Genomic DNA, 21745 nt, shown 5'->3' on the forward strand with positions numbered 1-21745 from the left:
CAATCATTAAACATTATCTATACTTATACATGTATTTGACATAAATTTCCATACAACCATTTTATTAAACAGGAGATTGGCTTTTGGGCTGTTCTGTTTCAAGTCATGCTTTGTGATTTCTACTGAAATTCGTAACGAATGAGGCTTTATTAAAGCATTTTGGAATGTAGGCAGTACAATATTAACTAATATTCCGGAAACAGAGGTTCTATCAACATTCTCCGTTTAATATTAAAATTGGTTAAATGTGCCTTAATATAATCCATTGAGGTAAATTAAAATCTAAAAGTAATCATAAGTCCCTTGTTAAATTACTGCTAGCAGGGAAATAGAACAGAGTGCCTTAGGATTATGAAACAATTATATATCTACAATTAAGGGTTAACAGGGCTTTGCCAAGCTCTGTGATTAACATAACTGTGGTCAACATTCATTTTTGCTTGCTACTGCAGTGTTTTTGGTCAGCATGTCTAACCACTGTAACCACAGCAAAATCTTTTAATTGCTTAACAGATGTATTTCTTGGTTGTTTTCATCATGATTGAACTGAGAGTTTAATGTTCATGAGAGCAACAAGAATGCCACCTTCTCCTGGCCATGCATAGTGGAAGTTGCTTTCAGTTTCTTAGTTCAAGAGTGTCTCCTGTTGACCACATTGAGAATGTATCTTATATACTGCCGTGACAGACAACTGCTTGAATATGCAGTGTTGTAACATTCTGCTAAGTGTGATTCTTTTTTTTTCTGTTTTTTTCTTCGTTCTTTTTCATAGGACCAAAAGAACTTGAAGACCAACCATGATGCTTTAATAGCAAAAGGTGATGAACTGAATCTACAGCTTAAAGAGGAGCGGTTAAAGTGCCTCCATCTTGAAAAAGAATTGCAATCAGTAACTATTTCAAACCGAAGGACGGAGGAGGTGAGATTTTTTTCAAGAGAGCTAGAATCTGCTGTAAGTAGTACACATAGATAAGTTAATGATGGGACACCTTTTAATTGCTGAGATGTGAGTAGACTTTTCAAACATATTTAGAAGACTGAACTGCTAATATATTATATACTTTTATCCCATTAAAAAGAAAAACCTATGACTGCTGCTTGCATTTCATAGAATAATGAACCATACCTGGGGCCTCGGCCACATAATCACTACACCAGTGTTTGGACAATACTTGAGATTAAAGCACAAGGTTTCATGTCAATTCTGATGCTAAACAAGTGGTTTGTTAATCAGAAAAAATTTCTAATACTTGATTTATCAATCATATATTGCTAGTTTTTTAGTATTATTTCAATGTGATTTAATTATAGTACAGTGTAGTATTCTATCTTAGTCAGCAGTTCAAATCAGTCACTTCTATTTCTTTGTCCAGTGGCTTTCACACGAGTGTCATCACTAACAGTCACCCAGATATAGGGCAAAAACTCAAGTGTTTTATTCCTCAGTCTCTTCAACACATGAAGAGAAAGAGTACACAAACTTACTTGTTTTTTCTTAACACTTTGTAGCAACTTAGGTTTAGTTTTACCACCTGGTTTAACTGTTTTGAATGTATTTTACATGAACCAAGTTTACCAAGGTTATGTCATAAATATTTCCTCCAAACCTTTAAACTACTGTAATGCACGTAGGATATATCTTCTGGGTTAAAGCACCTCATATTTTTAAACATGTTCTGCTTTGGTGAGAATTTTAGAGAGCAAGGACTTGTTGTTTGTATAAGATCAATAAAAAAAGTATTTACTATATCATTAACTAGCTAATACTAATACTCACCAAAATGGAAATAAAAGTTTTTAATGCCATAGATTGTTGGTTTGGTTTTGGAAGGGGGGAGTGGGGTGGGTGGGTGTTGGTTTCGGGGGTGTTTTTTTGCACAAGGCAGAATCAGATACTGTTGTTCAACTGCGACATGTTAGTCTCAGCTTCATATAAACACCATGAGACAGACTGGGCCAAATGTGAATCCATGCAGTGAAAAAAAGTGTTATTTTAAAGCTTCTAAGAGACTGTTGTATAAAAAGAATGATTAAGTGCCTGACAATGTCTACAAATTATTAACTAATTGTCTTTGCACATTCATTGTCCTTTCCTTTTTGTGCTGTGCATTGCTTGGAACATTTTTCTTCATTTTAGTTACAGGAAAGAATAAACGATCTAGAAGAAGAGAAGGAACTCTTGAGGGAAAACTATGATAAGCTGTACAACAGGTAAGTTATGGTTTCTGTATATAAAAAAAACCCTCAATTCCTATCCTGGTCGATAGGTCTTAATATTCTGTGTGCTTGAATGTGCATATGCATATTGTGTGTTTGTGCACACATGTAAATATATTCATGCTACAGTTCATCATATCAGCAAGTGTATATGGTAAATTTTATGGTGTTTTGTCTTTTTTCATCTCTTCTGTTGAAATGGAGCTGCTTCCATTTCTAATAGTCTCAAAAGAGTAGATTACTTCTTTTAAAAAATCTAATTAAAAAATAAGTAGAAGCCACTTTATTTTGAACATCATTGCAAGAAGCTCTTATTTGAATTTCTAATAAGAATAATAAGAATACATATAGGTAGACATATATTCCTTTGGGTTTATTTTATTTGGGGAAAAGAGGTGTTTGAACTTTTTGCATAAGTTCTTCCAGCACTTCTCAGTGGACCTATATAAAGTCTGATATTTGACAGCTTCTCCAGTGGCGCCTTTTTTTTTTTTTTTTTTTTTTTTTCATAAAAATTGTCTCAGCAGTGCTTAAATGAAAATATGTTGCCAGATATGATTCAGAAATTCTCTGGTACAGAAAAGAAGTAATTATAGTCAAATGCCACAAACATATTAAAGGAAAAAAATGACCTTCAAATGAACTTTTCCGTTATTGTGAAACCATGTGGTCTTTACACTGAAGAGCATTAGAAAATAAGACAAATGTTCTATAGCTAATAGTTGCCTCAGTAAATAAGTAAAATGCTTGAAGTCTCATATTAAAATTGTTTCTCCTCTTAGTTTGGTTTGTCAGTGTGATGTCTGTCAAAAAAAAATACTAACGACTAAACACAATGTGAGTGATATCAAATGTTTATAGTATTCTTGCAATATTTATTATATCTTTTGTACTTTCTATGGTGAAATTAAAAATTATAGTAGTGAAAAACTGAGTACAAGTAACTTAAAACATTTTTTTACATGTGAGATGTAACAGTTTTATAATCACAACTTTTTTGTATAGGGGCAGTTGGTCAGTTGTCTCTCAGTTAAGTTCGTTGTTGTAGATTCCACCAAAGTCTGATCATGTTTTAAATATTTCTGATGCACAGAAATAACTCGTACTAACACTTCATCTTACAATCTTGGATTGAAATTTTCTGTTCTATTTAAGTGATAATGGGATAACTTAAAAAGATGTTTAACTAGGTAGATTTATTGTTCAAGGCCTAGTTGGATGGGGCTTTGAGCAACCTGGTCATGTCCCTGCTCATGACAGGGGGCTTGGAACTAGATATTCTTTAAGGTCCCTTCCAACTCAAACCATTCTGTGATTCTGTGATTAACTGGATAAATTTAAAAATGGTTCTCTCATAACACAGTAATCTCCAATATGGCTTTTCTTTTACCTAAAAGATCTGTCTTTTCATATACTCCTGTTGAAACTTGGATTCATTTTTTTGTCATTCCGTGTTACTATATAGATAACAAGAAATTAGAGAGAAATGGATCTTTTCATTATAACTGCTATGCCGTGGCCAGCTTTTTCTGTTGCCCATTTGAACAGTGATACTTTACTACAGCTTACCTGTTGCTAGCAGTGGCTAGGCCAGTGTCCACAGGTGCCAGATAATTAATAAATATTTCTTTCTTTTTTTTGATGGAGGAAAAGAGGCATAAACCCATGCTTTGCTAATGTTATTTTTTTGGAAATGCATTTAAAGTTGATGGGAATTTTGCCAAAGCCAAGACTGCAGAACTGGATCTGAAAAGTTTACAAAGAATAAGTATGAATCTATCAGTTGACTCTTTATTATTTAGTCAGTATCCAAGAAAACAATTTATTTGGATAAAAGATTTGGAGGAATTGTTTTCATATGACCTTGTAATGCAAATCTAGCAATGCTTAAATTCCCTCCAAAGGAAGTGGTGCCAGATGTGGTTGACCATTTATAGTTACCCAGATGGCTTCTACTCCAGTGAAATACAGTAAATGGGAAAGAAATTCCACATGAATTCAAGTAAAAGTAATCTTAAAATTCAAAGAAAGAAAGCAACAGAAGTGGACTCAATTCAAACGGACATAAACATTAGCATTATATGAGCTGGGATAAAACCTGTCTTCTAAAACATTCTTCATTCATGAGTTACTATCATAGTAACAGTTAATGATTTTTCTGCCAGCTTAGTCTTTTGAAAAACTGAAATAAATGTGTAGCTACAGCTTTATGTGAAGTAGTTGTACCTAAAGATAATGAATGTACATGTAACTGGGTAACATGGTCACTAAAACTCGAAAACATTTTCAGAAGTGTGAGTACTAAGAATATTTGATATCTTTTCTTGCTAAGATTTATTCTTTCCTTACGGGAGCCAATCAAAGAGTGGTAAGTTTAGGCAGTCATAGAACAGACTGTGTCTCTGTACCTATGCAGTATTATGGAAATGATTGTGGGTTCAGTGCATTGTATTTGCTGCATGTTGTTTTCAAAATTACAGCAGAGTGACGTGTGTATTACTGTAGGACTTAGAAGTGTTGCTTAAGTTCACACGCGCTGTAAAAGACACTTCATCATACCATAAAACGGTGTATGCCTAGAGAACTGTATAAAGAGGTGAGATAGATGTGGGATGAGAAAACGACAACATACAGAGAGAGAGAATGGTTTTATGAAGATCACAAATCAAGAATATAAACTGTTGCCTTATACTTTAGAGCCTACAATTCGTGCTATAATTTTTTTTCTTTGTTCTTAAGGTCATTCTTTACATATATTAGCTATAAATGCACTTATATGTACTCAGAACCACTTTATGCAGTCATAGCCATCAGAACAGGCAGTTCCTTTCAGTCAGCACATACAGTCTGCAAGCTATGTGAGCTGTCCCTTCTGCGATACTTCTTTCTTCTCCTCTTTTTTTTTTTTTTTTTTGATTGAGGCTTTTGTTACATAGATCTCCAGAAGAGATAGATTGATAAATAGATATGTTCAGAAGATTTCCTTTTTTATAATGCATTTATGTATGTAAAAAATACCTTTTTCTAACTGGTGACTTCACCAAAGAGATGAGGAGCTCTTGTTTAAAAAAACAAAATAAAACAAAACAACAAAAAACCCAAACAACCTACAATATCTGATTTTTCCACAGAATACGGAAGTAAATAAATTGGTTTATAATTGGTTAAGATGAAGGACATTTTTCCAATCAATAGGAATGCGAGTATTGAATAATAATAATAATAATACAAAGTCGGTAGTACTCGCTGTCTAAATTACATGAAAGCAATTTGCATTGCTTTGTATTTTTACCTATTGGGAATTATACTGTAAATTATATAATGTACTTAATTTAGTTTCAATCTGAGTTGCGCATTTTGTTGTGGTTTCAGCAGTTCCGATTCTGTTCCATGCAATCCTTATTTCACATAGATTGGTAGTTTACAAGTAAATAATGTTACAGGCAAAATAGTTATTCTAATTTCTTTGCCCACCTCTGTTTTTCATTTCTTAAAGTAGGGAAAAGATTACTTTATATGTGCTTCATAATCAGTATCAGAATTGTTGTTTTACAGTATGAGAAAAATGTTGTTGCTTTGTGGTCAACATTTCTTTGAACAGGCCACTGACTTTAGGCTCTGCATGTTTCACAGATTTAAAAGAAATCAGGTGGGTGATCCCAGTTCTCTACATTAAGAGGTTTTGTATGTGGAAAGAATGGTTTTGTCAGTTGTCAGTTGCTGAGGTTTGGAGTTGTGGATTACACTGGAATACGCATCTGAATTCCTTTTCTAGTCCCACAAATGTTGTATGCTGCCAACTTTTCTGACTTTGGAGCTCTAAATTGAGGCCAGTTCCTTTGCTCATCCCACAAACTCTTTCATGTCTTTTAACCGCAGCCTGAGAAAGGCGCCTTGGTTTCAACAGCAGCAGCCCAGCATATGTTTACTTAATTCCTAAGACATGATGACAGTGGTCTCTGTGCCACTAAAAGCTATTTTCTTTATTATTTTTTGTTGAAGCTGATTTCTAAAAGTTTTTCACATGCCACATGTTTTATCGCAGTGTCTTCAGTATGACCCATGAACAGCAATGGAAATTAAAGGAACAGCAACTGAAACTGCAAATTGCTGAACTACAGACTGCAATGAAATCTGATTTAGCAGAGAAAAATGAAATCCTTGACAAGATCAAAGTAGAAAGAGGTATATTTCTGAAATAACTATCGTTTTCTCATGGTAAGAGATTCTCCTGTGTTGGAGTTCAGGTATATTGCCTAGAAAAGTGTAGTTTCTCTTGCTGGTGGTTTCAGAGCTGCCTTTTAAGTGTACATTTGAACAATACGCTGAAGTTATAACTAGCTATTGAATGCAAAAATTGACCCAATACAGGTTATGGGCTGAATGAGGATCATATAACTCCAGCTCCATTCATTCTTCATCTATTGGGTTAATATTTGCTCTTTATTCTGTATTTCTCCTCACCTCTACATTGAAAATTCTTATGGACAGTCCCTCTCAAATTATAAACCACTGTTTTAATTTTATTTGCTGTACAAAGTTACATGAAGCCTATTGCACTTTGTGAAGTTAGAATTTTTTTTTAATATTTTCTGTATACATGAATTTTTATTTATAGCTATGTACATTTACAATAATACAGTTTTCCTCTAATCTACTGAACAGATTATTTTATATGTTTTTTTTCCCATGTTGCAGAACAACTTCTCAGTGAATCTTTAAGACCTTGTAGTCTTTTCTTTTTTGATCTCAATACTGTGATACACTGTGGCAACACAAAGTTTACAAAACAAAAGCACAGATTATTTTTTATATTTTTAGAGTTTTTTGTGGATACTTTTTATTTACAGGGAAAGACAGTGACAATTGTCTTCTCCCCTACTAACTGGTTGGTACTGGTTGGTCTATAAGAACTCTTTCTGTGAATTTATGTAGGAGGTGAACAAATACGGAGGCTTTTCATAGAATCATAGAAGGTATTGGGTTGGAAGGAACCTCTAAAGGCCATCTAGTCCTACCCCCCTACAATAAGCGGGGAAATATCTAGCTAGGTCAGGTTGCTCAGAGCCCCATCAAGCCTGACCTTGAATGTCTCCAGGGATGGGTCTTCCACTACCTCTCTGTTCCAGTGATCCACTACCCTCATATTAAAGAACTTTTTCCTAATGTCCAACTTAAATCTACCCTTTTCTAGCTTGAAACCATTATCCCTCATCCTATGGCTACAAACCCTTGTGAATAGTTCTTCCCCTGCCTTCTTATAGGCCCCTTTCAGGCATTGGAAGGTTACTGTAAGGTAATTAAGAGTCTAATTATTTTCATATTTGTGAATACGTACAAATATTTAATGTGTAAGACACCCATGCAAGTTTACTCAAATTCTGATTTTTGAATGAGATTGCATATATTGGCACATCATGTATTTTGATTACAGATGAGAAGAGTGTTATTGCACAGTCCCTTAGGTGTCTTATAAGGCCTTTATCAACACAGAGGGCTGTCTGCAACTCTGTAGTCTGTGTCCAGTCATGGCTCTGTAGCCTTTCACTCCAGCTAGTGTGGCAGTGTTTTACAAAGCCTCCAGGGCAGTGTTATTCCCTCTTTCTTGTGCTTTTACTGTCATAGCTGTGCTACTGAAAATATTTATACTGTTGTGATGACATGTTCTTGTGGGATGTGGTCACCAATGCTGTGAGAATCACTCCTTCTCTCCCCTCTCTTCTCCTTCTGTTGCAGCTTTTGGGCTAAATTAGGGAAAGCAAGCTAAGCAGCAGCCAGCATGCTGCACCAGCCTTGATCCAATTGTGCTCCAGTTGGTGCTGATAGTATTATTAGTGGAAACAACCAGTAGGGAGTTTGAGTGGCTCCTGATGAAACTCAGTGTAGTTATATGGGAAAACTGAATGACAGGACCCTCCTGTCACTTCTGTTCCCTGAAGGCTATTGTGGAAGCATTCCATTTCCTCCTGCCTCTTCCTCTGCATGTCTTGTGTTTTTTATCTTTGGTTGGGATCATAGAAACTCAGCCCTTTGAGAACCTGGAGAGGCAATATGGATAGTGCTAAGGTAGACTGAGCTGTGCTATTGACAGATTGGCCTGTTCTGGTTCATCAAGCTGTTGAAATTTGCCTCAATCTGAACAAAAGCTGAGTTCTATGTAGCGCTTCCAGTTATGAAGTTACCTTTTTAGGCAGCAAGTGTGAATGAATATTAAAGATGCATACAAATAGCAATGAGATAGAGGTACTTGAGGAAGGTTATCTTGTCGTCTTATCCCTGGAAAAAGTGCCGGTTCAGATCTCTGTATTGTAGTGAAAAGGAACAACACCAGCATAAGGGGCCCTTTTTCTCTATGGGAGACCTCCTACAGATATAGGTCTTTCAGGTATATTATTTGGGATAGTCCAGAAGACTCAATTGCTGATAGGTGTTTCACCATCTTTTATGAAGGCCTGGCTTCTCTGCCCATTGACAAGACTTATTTTAATTGTTTTCTTATTTGCTTTCTAATTTTTATCCTTTAGTGTTTCTAATTATATTTTCTTCTCAGTTGCACAAATGCATTACATTTTCCTCATAACTGCAGAGAATGAAAAGCTTATTGGTGATTATGTGTTTGAATTGAAAGTGACTCTTGTGGAGTCCCGACACAAGTATGAGTGAGGCTACTGTGTATAGGAGCAATGGTATTATAGATGATTCATTTTTAGTGAAGATGTCGTTTGATATATAACCTCTGCAAAATTAAAACTAAGCTGATGTCAATTTTTGAAACATTTCAAAGCCCTTGAGACTGGCATCTCAGCCACATGTTTCCTGCTGAGTTCAAGCATCTAAACGGAAAAGCTGTTCTGTAAATATAGCTTCAGTTGTGTGTCATGCCCTGAAGGTCAACAGAAAAGATTCCAGCATTAAAAAAGGTCTTGTGGACTATTATGTTGAAAACAGTAGAATATATTCTCAGCTAAGTATGTAATGTTTTACTAATCAACTCCCACGACTGCAGATGAGAATTACAAAGACTAATACTTACATGTCAGGTTGACAGTTAACATTGATATCATTCTGACCTAAAATATGAATTCATAGTGTTTAAGTACATGGTATAAGAATATAACTTTGAGACTTTCAACAAACACAGGAAAAATGGAAGGAGAAAAAAATATTGTTGTCAAGAGAATAAGGAGTTTGGCCAGGGGAGGAAAGTAAGAGAGTACTTTTGTTCCTTAGAAACCTCAATGATTTTGAGAAAAGCTTGCCTTTAAAATTTTTCCGTGAAAGAATATATGTCATAATGAAATTATTTCACCTAATCCTTAAGGTTTTTTCTCACATCTTATTGAGAAATCATTGTGGATGTAGCTGTGCATTAGTGGCTATTTGTGTAAAATCTGTGTAACCTTCTACTGATAAGTTTAATGGTGTTTAGTCATTCAGACTGACAGAGTTTTTCTTTGTCTCTACTCGCCTCATTCCTCCCTCCCCCCAAAACAGAAAGCTGCACTTAGTTGCACATAATCTTTCTATTCAGAGATATACAAAGTGTAGGTCTTTGTTACTGTAGGTTCCCTTTTAATGAATGCCTTTTTTAAGCCATACACTTATACCAGATCAAAGAGGAATAGTTTTCTATTGCTTTTTTAGCAACGATTTCCCTATAGAAAATAAATTAGTTACTACATTTTAAAATTAAATTTTCATGCATAAGTTAATACTAAACCGCAAGTTTGTAAATTTTGATTAGTTCAATTATATTGAATTAAGTAGAATATTTTGTTCTTTTTCTATCTTGAGACCAAAAGGAAAAGCTGATGCAAGAGAACAAAGACCTGCAGTTATGCTACCTGGAACATAAGCAACAGCTAGATAAACTGAAAAATCACGTGAAGTTTTTGACCAAGGTGAACTCTATTTCTGTTTAGAATATGCGCAAAAAAATTCGTTCTGTGTTTTACACATAGTGCAAATACTTCTTGAAAGTAAAAGAATACAGAAATATAGCAATGTTTATTTATTCATGATATCAAGGAAAATGTCATGTCCAGTGAGAATGCATCTTGTTATTCTGAATGTATTTCTTCAATTTTCATTCACATCTGATAACATCTTTTCATTAAGTATTTCTGTTTCAGGAAAGTGATATTGAAGTGGCAGAACTCAGTGAAGCCCTCTTGCATATAAAGAATGAGCATATGGGGGATTGTAACTACGTGTTATTTAAGGTCCCATCCAACTCAAACCATTCTCTGATTCTATATATATTGCATTTATTCTTTTTTTTTTTTTTTTTTTTAAACCCTTTGTTGACCATTACATTTTCTACACAATGCCTGGGATTTTCAAGGGCTGCATTATTTGTGCATCTTTTAGTGGTTAATTTTTCAAGCTCATATGTGTGCTTTTGTCATTTTTCAGTAACAGTGAAGCAGAAGGGAAGATGAAAAAATTGCCAGGATGAAACCTAGATTTATGCGCAGAATTCATTATAACATCAAAAGTGAATTAATCTAGATTCACAAGCATTTTTTTTAAAAAGTACTTTTTCTCTGTTAAATTACTTATCATGCCATCTTGGTTTTCCTATAATGTTTATTAAAAACCATGTTAGTTTATTAATTCTATGATTTGTGGGAGCGTTCTATAAGCATGGAAGTTCTAAGTGTTGATACAGCAATGCTTAGTACCTTCTCTTTGTTTATTAAAACAGGAAAACAAAAATACCCAGAAAATGTTCTATTTTTTTCTCTTGAACATAAGTTGAAATTTTATTGTTTACAGCAAAATTGAAAATGAAGTGGAGGTGTGGGGATGAAAACTGTGAAAAAAAGAAGTTTGAATTAAGTTTCTACTGTTCCAGTGACTTCCATTTTATTTTCTTGAGGAAGTATTTACTATAAATAGAATCTTTTTCTTCTTCTGAAATGCAAACAATAATTCTATGACAATGAAAAAAAGAAAGGAAAAAAACCAAACCAAAACCAAAACAACTTAGATGAAAATCAAAGTCCCAGTATTAATAACAGAAGCAATGTAAACTTGAGAATAGTAATTTAGGGTTTGTACATTCACTGAAGCAGGATTATTAGTTATAAAAAAGGCAAATATATTAAGAGGTTTTTGTTTTCGTTGGATAGACAGGAGTGATTGCTTCTGAATATCTCATACATTTTAATTGGTTCCTGGTAATCATGAGATTACATTACTGAATACAATCCTGACACTGGTCTACCTCATTCCTATTTTTCGTGTTACCACGTGCTCAAAATGTACAAAATTATGCTTACTGTCTTATTGTTCCAAAATTATATCCCGGTGTTACATTTAGCTAGGAACGAGTACATCCAAATACTTTGCAAAAGTTTGTTCTAGTAATTTTTCAAACTTGCTCCAGGTTCAAAAGCAGCAGAAGAATGGGGACCTTACGTTTTTGGGAAAAGTAGAAGATGATATCCATAATGATTTAGAACACTCCATGCGGGAGCTGCAGTTAACACATGCGGAAACAGTGCAAGAACTTGAAAAGACAAGAAAAATGTTAATTGTGCAGCACAAAATTAACAAAGATTACCAGGTACTAAACTCTACTCACAGTGGGAAGTAACCTGATCATAACATTTTAACGTTTGTAGCACTGGAACTTGTCATAATTAAGGCTTACAAATTCAGCAACAAAGCCAGTCTGTTTGTAGGTAACCTAACCTAAGAATTGCTGTTGCTGAGAGTATTGTTTAAAAAGCATGAGATCCAAATGACTATGACTTTTAACTCACCCTGATCAGAGCCCTCAAACAACACATTCTTGGGGTTATCTCTGAGCTCTTATCAGGTCCTCAAAGGAAAAACAGTAAGTGTTCTTACCAAAGCAGCTTCCTTTTCCACAAGACACTGCTTTTTCTCTCGTACTGGATTATTGCAGATCATATTTTGACTTTTGATTCAATTAACATAAGTATAAAATCACAAAATCATTAAAGAAACTATTAGGAACATTGTCCTGAAAGACTAGCTAATCTGTTTTTCTTAACAGTTTTTTTAGATTTTGCTGAAATCCAAACTGATTGCTGTATTGCTGAATTTAAAAATGCTGCTATTTTTGTGTGTTCTAAATGTTTTTTCCTCAGATCTAACTATTTTAATTTGTAGGCAAAAGCATGTACAACATCAGAGCAGACAAACCTCAAAAGTCTCTTTTACATGTAAATTTTTTTCAGACTGAAGTAGAAATAGTGACACAAAAGATGGAAAATCTACAGAAAGACTATGAGTTAAAACTGGAACAGTATGTCCATCTCCTTGACATTAGAGCTGCACGCATTAGAAAACTAGAAGGTATCTTTAAAGTATATTCTTCTATAATTATTTTTTCATATTTATCTCTTGCAAATTATTGTAGTAAATTTGTTCTTCAGCTGAAACACTTTTCAGTTCCTATAACTAGTAGAAAGGACAGTTCTTTCGTGTAAAATTATGTGTTGTTTCATTGATTTAAATAATAAATTTATTTATCAAACAAAATTTAACAAAGCAGTTTATGCTGCAGCCATTACTGAATAAGAGTAAAACTACCAAACTTAGGTATTTTTAATTGTGGGTTTTTTTAAATAGATCATACATTTATGGCCAACCTTTTATTTTGCTGTCCTATCATTACATAATTATTTAATGTGTTGCTAAAAATCCCAAAGTCATGGTATAATATACCTATGGAATATTTGGATATGATGAATTTAAAATGCTATTTTAATGGCTTCAGTGTAAAAAAGGTGTATAGGAAGCCTGAAAAAAGGATACCTTACAAATCCCAATGTCATAACAATTTTTTTGGTTTTGTCTTCAAGTTGCATCCCCTGCACAAAAGGACTGCATGATGATTTATGTCCTAATTCTGTAAGCGTGTATATTGATTTGCTCACTGTTTACCACCTGTGAGACCGGGCAACATGTAAAGGTCTTTGCTGATAGTTCTGTCCCCTCAAGATACTACAGAGGTTAAAAGTCAGATGTATTCTTTCTTTCCTTGGCAAATTTAGTTCAACCACCCAAAAATTCATATCTTAAATCTCTGCTACATTTGCATAGTGATACTTATTTTGATCATTGTATAATACTTCTGAATTTTTGCTTGTTAACTCCCTTGTAATCTATTATTAGTTGTTAGGGGCCTGTGTATTGTTATGTATGCTGAAGCAGCTCCATTGTGGAGGTATTCTAGATTGTTGTCCCTGTGCTAAATGAACAATAGATATATCATTTTAAATGTGTGATTTCTTTTTTGGCAATGCATTTAAGAAAGTAACATTGTTAATATAATTGAATTATGTTTTTTTTCCTTCTACTCAGACATTAATTATATTTGATTTTTAAACAAGACAGTCATGTTGTAGCTCTGTTTTGTTTTATTTGTTGCAGCTCAACTAAAAGATATGGTCTATGGTACAAAACCACATAAATCCAAACCAGAAATACTACCAAGTGATCAAGTGGATGAATTTGATGAAACTTTACATTTAGAAAAAGGAGAGAACCTTTTTGAAATTCATATCAGCAAAGTGATCTTCTCCTCTGGAGCTATTCATGCTTTTGGTGACAATGAACCTGCAACTTTTTGTACTTATGCATTCTATGACTTTGAACTTCAAGCAACCCCAGTAGTTTATGGGCATACCCCATCATATGACTTCACTTCTAAGTATCTTGTGCAGGCCGATGACTGCTTCTTGGACTATATACAGCGAAACAGTATCACACTTGAGGTTCATCGTGCATATGGCATAGATTATGAAACAGTTGCTGCCTGTGAAATGAAGTTCCATGAAATCTTCGAAAACAATGGGAAGATCTTCCGCACAGCAAATTTAGTTGGTAATTAACATATCAAAAAGTATTATGTTTGATGCAGTTTTGTAAGTCACAATTAAACAATGTGTATTTGGCCAACAATGACTTGGTGTATTACTACTTCAAAAGAAAAAAAAGATTTATGCAACATGATGTTTCCTGTTGGATGTGCAGCATGTTCTGGTGATTCTGCAACAGTTGTGGGAAAGCTCCCACAGGTGCAATTTTGCCCATAATGGCTGAGGACAAAGATGGTGTCAATACAGTTATCCTGAAGTATGTGACATGGTGGAAATGGCATTAGAGAATCTAGTCTGAAAATAGCAAGTGATTCTTTCTTGTGTATAAAGGTTACTGGCAAAGCGTTACTATTACACATGTAAAGGTAGTATCACCTTACTCAACAGAATTATACAGCATGGACAAAAGTAGTTAGTAGAGCAGTGTACTTGATTGCGTTGTAGTACTATTCATATGTTGGAAGTTCTTTATGAATACTGATATTTTAAAGATATTTTAAGATATATTAAACCGATACTGATATTCTTTTTTCATTTTGCTTTATTATTTTGTATATTATCAATTGTGGTTTAGTTGTTTGATGCAAGTTTCTTTCATCCCCCAAGACTTTTATAGATACAAAGGGGCCCTACTTACTTCAACTGTGAAACATGCAGTAATTTCAGTGAAGTCTTGTAATATATTTAAATGAGATTAAATTACTTTTGCATATATAATTTCTCTGTTTGGCAGAATATACATTAAAAGGGAAAAATTTCTGCATTATAAGATTATCAAACATCAGTGCTTTATATCTGTCCCAAATGTCATAAATATATCTCCTTATTCCTTATCAATAAATAAAGGGATAAGTGGTTACAGTGGTTGTAATTTAAACTGGTAAGTCAGAGGTCTTCATATAATAGTCGTAAGGTATCAAAAAGGTGCAAATGATGGTGATTACAGTTAATAATATTTCATAGCATAATCTATGGGGGAGTTGGTTTAGATTTTGTGCATTTTTTTCCTTTTAATTTAATTCATTATTTTAAGATAATTTTAAGATACCCTGGACAATCCTTTTTAAAGAAGTACTTAGTATTCTGTGCTGCTTTACTTTTTCTTTTAGAAGTATTTTGTCTGATCAGTATATTCAGAGATCTTTAACGGCTCACTTTTGTCAAAAATCTGGTTTAATAAGCCATTATAAAGTGTTATTTTTGCCAGTAATTTGAACTACATAGCACTTTATGGTACGTTTCCAACTGTTGACATACAAAACTGTCCTAAGCTTTATTTGCCTTAAAGAGATTAAAATGATGAACTTGACTTGACTGTATAGCTTGGACAGTAAATATTGCCGATTACAACGTGAAAAAATGGTCATGTTTCAGTTTTGGATGATACATGTAGAGCCAGAGGAGTTGTTTCTGTTTCTAACATGAACTGCACATCTCATGTCACAAACACTGTCATAATGCATAGTCACAAGATAACTAATCCTTATTTTCTGGAATTCCCTAGCTTTTGACTTAAGCACTTCAATGTTGAAAATAAAATTTAATTCAGTCATATTTGTATTTATTCCTTAGGAATCAAAGGAAACATTCAAAATTATGGTACCATAGAATACTGGATCAGGTTACGAGTTCCTATGGATCAAGCTATTAGACTCTACAAAGAGAGGTCAAAGGCTCTGGGGTATACAACATCCGATTTTAGGGAACGTGAACAACCATCCCAGGTATGTTTGGGTTTGTACTTCATAGTTTTGATAGAATAAACTGTTCAAAATTACTTTTTCAGTTCAAATAGTTTACTTCACGTCTTGCTATGTTCAAGGTTAATGAAGTTAAAGGTTCTGGAACTGGAAAATATCTTTAGCAGTTGAATGACATATTTTTTCTTTTAAAGAGGTAAAGAACCATATGAATGATAGCTTTCCTGAAGAGGTGAAGGCTTAAACTTCAGTTATTTACTTTCACTGAAATTATCACTAGAATATTTGAAATTATTGTATGTAATCTTCTTAACCTGTAAGTGCCAGATTTTGTTAACATTTTGTTCTGGTATTCACGAATGTTAAACCAACTGGGTGTCAGATCAGTACAACTGGTGAAGCAATTGTTCAAAATGGTCTCGAAGTTCTTAATGTTTGAGTATTGTGAGATTGAGATTATTTCATATTTTGGGGTATTTTTGGTTTTGTTTTTTTTTCTGGATACAGAAGAGAATTTTGATAATATAATGCACTGTATAATCACATTTAAATAAGGATCACAGAAAAAGAATGGACATTCAGACATCTTTAACAATTGTTTAAGAAACAAAACCAATCAGGTTGAAATGTATAAATTGCAACACTTTAGAGTTTCTAACAGGCAATTTTTTTTGTCTATAGCTGTTTAAATTACTGTAAGTCTGGAGTAACTTCTAGTGTTTTAGATAATTCTGTAATGTAAATTTGTATTATACTAGAACTTCAATGGATTCTATGATGTAATCTGACAAGTATGTTTAGTGTATGAATTCTATTAAAGGTCAGCGTAGGCATTTTCAGAACTTTCTGTCTGATAACATAGTAACGTTAGCTTTAAATATGATTTTTTAAAGAATCAAAGGTATTTTTAACTCACCCATAATATCTGTTATTTAGTTTTCTCTATTTTTTTATTATTGCCAATCCAAACACAGTTGAAAGGAAATGTGGAACAGAGCATTTTGTTGTAATTATTGTAAAATTGAAAATTGAAGCATGGCAACTGAAATATACAGATTATACGGGAGAAAATAAAATAGGAAAAATGACAGAAATGAAGAACAGCTTCTACAGAGCTGTTTGAAACACCACAGTTTTCAGAAGCGATACATGGCAGAAACTAAAAGTCATATAGCATAGCAGATAGTTACATTATGTTAAAGGTTCTGTCACTCTGCAACTGCTGCAAAAGTAGCTTCAGTTGTGCATTCCAAAATTTAAGCTTTCACTAGTTAAACATACTTATAAAATGTTCTGTGCTGTATAGCGGCAGAAATTGTGGAAACATGAATTGTACATAAACTACTATAAATTTTTTTTCCAGTTCTTTATGTAGGCAGAAATAGTAGTCTTAAAGTTTCGTATTAAGGACTTAAACTGGCATGTTTGGTTTTTCTTATTAACTGTTTAAGTGAGGATTATTTAATCAAAATATTTAACATTTTATCGTACATACCAAATTGACACATATTTCCAGAAGACAGAACTCTGGCTTCCACAAGCAAGATAATTATGTTCAATTAATGAAAATAGCTGTGACACATTCCAGTAAAAAAGGAGAGCTTTTTGAGATCAGTATAGATGGAGATTACTCATTTAAGATAGTCATGTTATTTGTTTTCTTCTTGTTCTTTAATTTTTATTAAAATGGATTTCCCAGTTTGCCAGCTATGGGTTCCACAGTATGTACAAGCCATGCTGATAGGTAATTCAAAAAATTTGTGATATCATTGATTTTTTTAATTTACTTCAAACATTCATTGTTGCTCTTCACATGCTGATCTCTAATTTTTGCAAATTTTTTATGTAAGTAAAGGTTTTGGAGGAAGAAACAGAGGAATCTACAGTGCAAATTTAATTATTGAAAAGTACATATATAAAAGGGACTACAGTTTTAAAAAAATTTTTAACACAGGTTAGCTGTCAAGTCAGAACCCTTAACTTTAAAGTGGCACTAGATATGAATCTTAAAACTGTGATCTTCACTGCTTTCTAGATAATCGAATGACAAGTTGATCAGAAAAATTTAGAAGAATAAAGCAAACAATCACACATCTGAAAGGATTAACCTCTTCTTTCCTTATACCAACAACCGAAGAGATGCTGTTGAATTTATAGAACAAGTAATATTTTGACATATAAAATAAAACAGTAGTTGGAGTGTCATTGACATAATCAGTTATTTGTTCTATTTATATAGTTCATAGAGTTCACCAACATAACAATTCTAATGTTTTTAATTTAACTTCTTTTTCATTTAAAGCAGCAGATACTCAGAACTGCCCAAGTCAGCACTTCAACAGATGGCAATTTAAATGAACTCCACATTACAATAAAATGTTGTAACAATCTACAATCCCAAAAAAATCATCTTCAGCCAAATTCTTATGTTGTCTACAAGTTCTTTGATTTTGCAGAACATGATACTCCCATCATTCCTAGCAGCAACGACCCACAAATACATGACCATATGTGTTTCCAAGTGCTAATGAATGCAGATTTAGACCAATACCTAAAATCAGAATCCTTAACTTTTTATGTATTTGATGATGGTGAAACGGAAGAAGCTGCTTATATAGGGAAAGCCAATGTGCCTCTTGCTTCTTTAGCACATGACAGATCTATCTCAGGTAAGAATTAGACCTCTTCAAACTTAACAAAATGTTCAGTTCCTATATCGTGTGTCTTTAAATCTCTTTAAGAACCAAACTAAAGAAAGGCTTTTCACTCTTCAGGGGGATCTGGACAGGCTGGACCGATGGGCCAAGGTCAATTATATGAGGTTCAACAAGGCTCAGTACTGGGTCCTGCGCTTTGGTCACAACAACCCCATGTAACGTTACAGGCTTGGGGAAGAGTGGCTGGAAAGCTGCCTGGTGGAAAAGGACCTGGGGGTGTTGGTTGACAGCCATCTGGACATGAGCCAGCCCTGTGCCCAGGTGGCCAAGAAGGCCAATGGCATCCTGGACCGTATCAGAAATAGTGTGGCCACCAGGACTAAGGAAGTGATCATCCCCCACTACTTGGTGCTGGTGAGGCTAATGTTCAGTTTTGGGCCCCTCACTACAAGAAAGACACTGAGGTGCTGGAGCGTGTCCAGAGAAGGGCAACGAAGGTGGTGAAGGGTCTGGAGAACAAGTGCTGTGAGGAGCAGCTGAGGGAACTGGGGTTGTTTAGTCTGGAGAAGAGGAGGCTGAGGGAAGACCTTATCGCTCTCTACAGCTACCTGAAAGGAGGCTGTAGTGAGGTGGGGGTCAGTCTCTTTTTCCCACGTAACAAGTGATGGGACAAGAGGAAATGGCCTCAAGTTGCACCAGGGAGCTTTAGGTTTGATATTAGAAAAAAATTTCTTCACCAAAAGGGTTGTCAAGCATTGGAGCAGGCTGCCCAGGGGAGTGGTTGAGTCACCATCCCTGGAGGTATTTAAAAGATGTGTAGATGTGGCACTCAGGGACATGGTTTAGTGGTGGACTTGGCAGTGCTAGGGTAATGGTTGGACTGTGGTGTTAAAGGTCTTTTCCAACCTAACTGATCCTGTGACCCTAAAACCCCATGTCATTCATCTACTTTTCTTGTCTGACAGAATTTTAAACTCCAGTGAAATCCTGGAAAGAAATTTTTCATCTCAGTGTTACTTAAGTCATGGCTACTGAAAAGTCTGTGTCAGAGCTTTGAAACTGATAGTTGGTTGTTTAATATAAGCGTTAAACTTGAAACATTAGAGAAAGAAAAGACCAAGGGAGAGAAAAAGTTTCTAATATCTCTTTTATTTACGATGATGGTACTAACGGAATGTTCCATCGTTGTTGCGTTTCAACGTGAGTTTTAAAGTGGTGTTTGTTTTTGTGATTGTCCGTCAATTGCAATAAAGCTGAACAGGATGCCTGAACCTTACAGGGTGGATTGCAACAGTAGGATTTTTTTCCCCCATGACATTTTTGAGATTTAAGAGAAAGAAGCAAATATTTTCTTTAAATGCCACAAGTCAAAAAAAAAAAAAAATTAAATCAAAGGAACCTGGTGTCCAAACATTCATTTATCATGATCCTATCACGGGTGAAAAGTCTTTTAAATGCTTTTTTGTTCTCTATACTGGCCCAGGTATGGAATAATTATGATTTGGTAAATAATTGTCGTTGGAATGGTGTGTCACCCTAGCGCTGACTAAATTTAATTGCTAATCAGTTATTAATGTTTTCTTTTTTGTTAGCATTTTAGTAATCTGTTTTCATCTGTCTTTTACCACTGTTTTTTGCTTGAGAAGCCTACCAAATTTATCAGTTACATTTCTTACACTAATATATTATGAGTATCTCTCATTATTAGGTAGAAAGACCCTGTTAATCTTAACATCAGGTGTGACAGGGTAACTGAAACCTGACATTTTAAAATGTGCTGCTTTCATAACTGACAAGAGATCTGTGAAACAACAATAGTAGGTGTCTTGAAATAACTCTTGGAAAAAAAAACCCCGTCAAGTGTTTCTCTCTGGTTTCAAAAGTAACCTGGAAGTGTTTGGTATCTTCTTTTACTGATCCTTTTTTACATTCTAATGATAAAAAATGTCTCCTGGCATATACATACTTTCTCCCACCTCTTTTTCTTCTGGTGTTGCTGCTGCTTCTATTTTTCAGGACTGATATGCTAATTTAAAACACAGTTTCTTTCTCTGTGTGGCTTCCTTTTATTTTTTTTTTCCTCATTATTTTCCTTTTCTAGTTTTGGCTAATGTACACTTAAATTAGAAAATTGACATGATAAATCAGCCTCTTTGGGGGGAAAAAAACAGGTCAAGAGCTACACTTGGAATCATAGAATAATTGTCAACTGGAGCTCCTGATATGTCCTAGTCCAGCCTCCTGACCCAGGTAGAGCAAGTTGTTCAGGACTTTGCGAAGTTAAATGTTTAATATCTCAAAGGACAGAGATCTAGTACCTGTCTGGTCAACCTATTCCGATGTTTGATAACCCTCATAATAAAAACTTTTTCCTTACAAAGCTGGGATTTTGCGTGTTCCAACTTGTGTCTGTTGGCTCTCCTCCTTCTGCTATGCACCTCTGGTTCTGTCTTTTCCACAGCCCCCTATTAGGGGGCAGTAAGATCCCCTCTGAGCCTCCTGTTCTGAAGGCTGAACAAATCACTTCTTTCAGCCTCTTCTGTGTCATGTGCTCCAATGCCCTGAAGCTCTTTGTAGACCTCCACTGGACCTGCTCCAGAATGCCAGTAGTGTCTTACTTGTGCTGGAGAGAGGCCAAAACTGGACACAGTATTCCAGATGCCATCTCATAGGTGTTGAATGGAGAAAGTATGAAATTTCCCTGGACCTGCTTGGCTGCGTTCTTGCTCATACAGGCCAGGATGCAGTTTGCATTCTTTGCTGCAAAGACATAGCTTGGCTGGCTTATGTTATTCTTGTCAAACAAGACGTGCTCTTTTTCTGCAAGGCTGCTTGTGGCCAGTCAACCCTCAGCCTGTATTACTACTTGGGGCTATTCCTGGGCTGATGCAGAACTTTGCATTTGCTTTTGTTGAACTTCATGAGGTTTCCATCAGCCCATTTTTCTACTCTGTGTGAACAGAAGCCCTGCCTTCAGTGCATCAACTGCTCCCTGCAAGTTGATATCAGTTACAAATTTGCTATGGTATTTATAATATAAAAGCTGCTTAATGATTATTTCATTGTCAAGTATAAGACATTAAAGTAAATTTAAAAATATGATTCTATAATTATCCCATATAAATGGATAATAGAAAATTTGCAAGTGAATTTAGGGTGTTTCCTCTTCAATAATGACCTAGCAACTTGCAGATTTTTAAAACTCTTTATATTTTTATATAGTTAGTAAATAATTTTATAAATATTTTATTTTTATATTTATTTATTGTTTCTATAATAATTATAATTAATAAAATAATTAAAATTTATAAAA

At 34.5% G+C, this 21745-nt stretch overlaps 1 protein-coding gene across 1 annotated transcript in view; it reads left to right on the forward strand.

Moving 5' to 3' along the window:
- The window catches only part of RPGRIP1L (RPGRIP1 like), a 73297-nt gene that overhangs the window by 18037 nt on the left and 33515 nt on the right, over nt 1-21745 (forward strand). The window contains exons 7-16 of the mRNA XM_086469575.1: nt 773-919; nt 2138-2211; nt 6263-6402; nt 10012-10118; nt 10350-10391; nt 11600-11788; nt 12429-12546; nt 13627-14079; nt 15648-15799; nt 18078-18444. Of these exons, the coding sequence (XP_086325701.1) occupies nt 773-919; nt 2138-2211; nt 6263-6402; nt 10012-10118; nt 10350-10391; nt 11600-11788; nt 12429-12546; nt 13627-14079; nt 15648-15799; nt 18078-18444 (1789 nt within the window). The remainder of the gene's footprint in view (nt 1-772; nt 920-2137; nt 2212-6262; nt 6403-10011; nt 10119-10349; nt 10392-11599; nt 11789-12428; nt 12547-13626; nt 14080-15647; nt 15800-18077; nt 18445-21745) is intronic.

The sequence above is a fragment of the Leptosomus discolor genome, chromosome 8 (assembly GCF_034619465.1).
Source record: "Leptosomus discolor isolate bLepDis1 chromosome 8, bLepDis1.hap2, whole genome shotgun sequence".
In the NCBI taxonomy this organism is placed as follows: domain Eukaryota; kingdom Metazoa; phylum Chordata; class Aves; order Leptosomiformes; family Leptosomidae; genus Leptosomus; species Leptosomus discolor.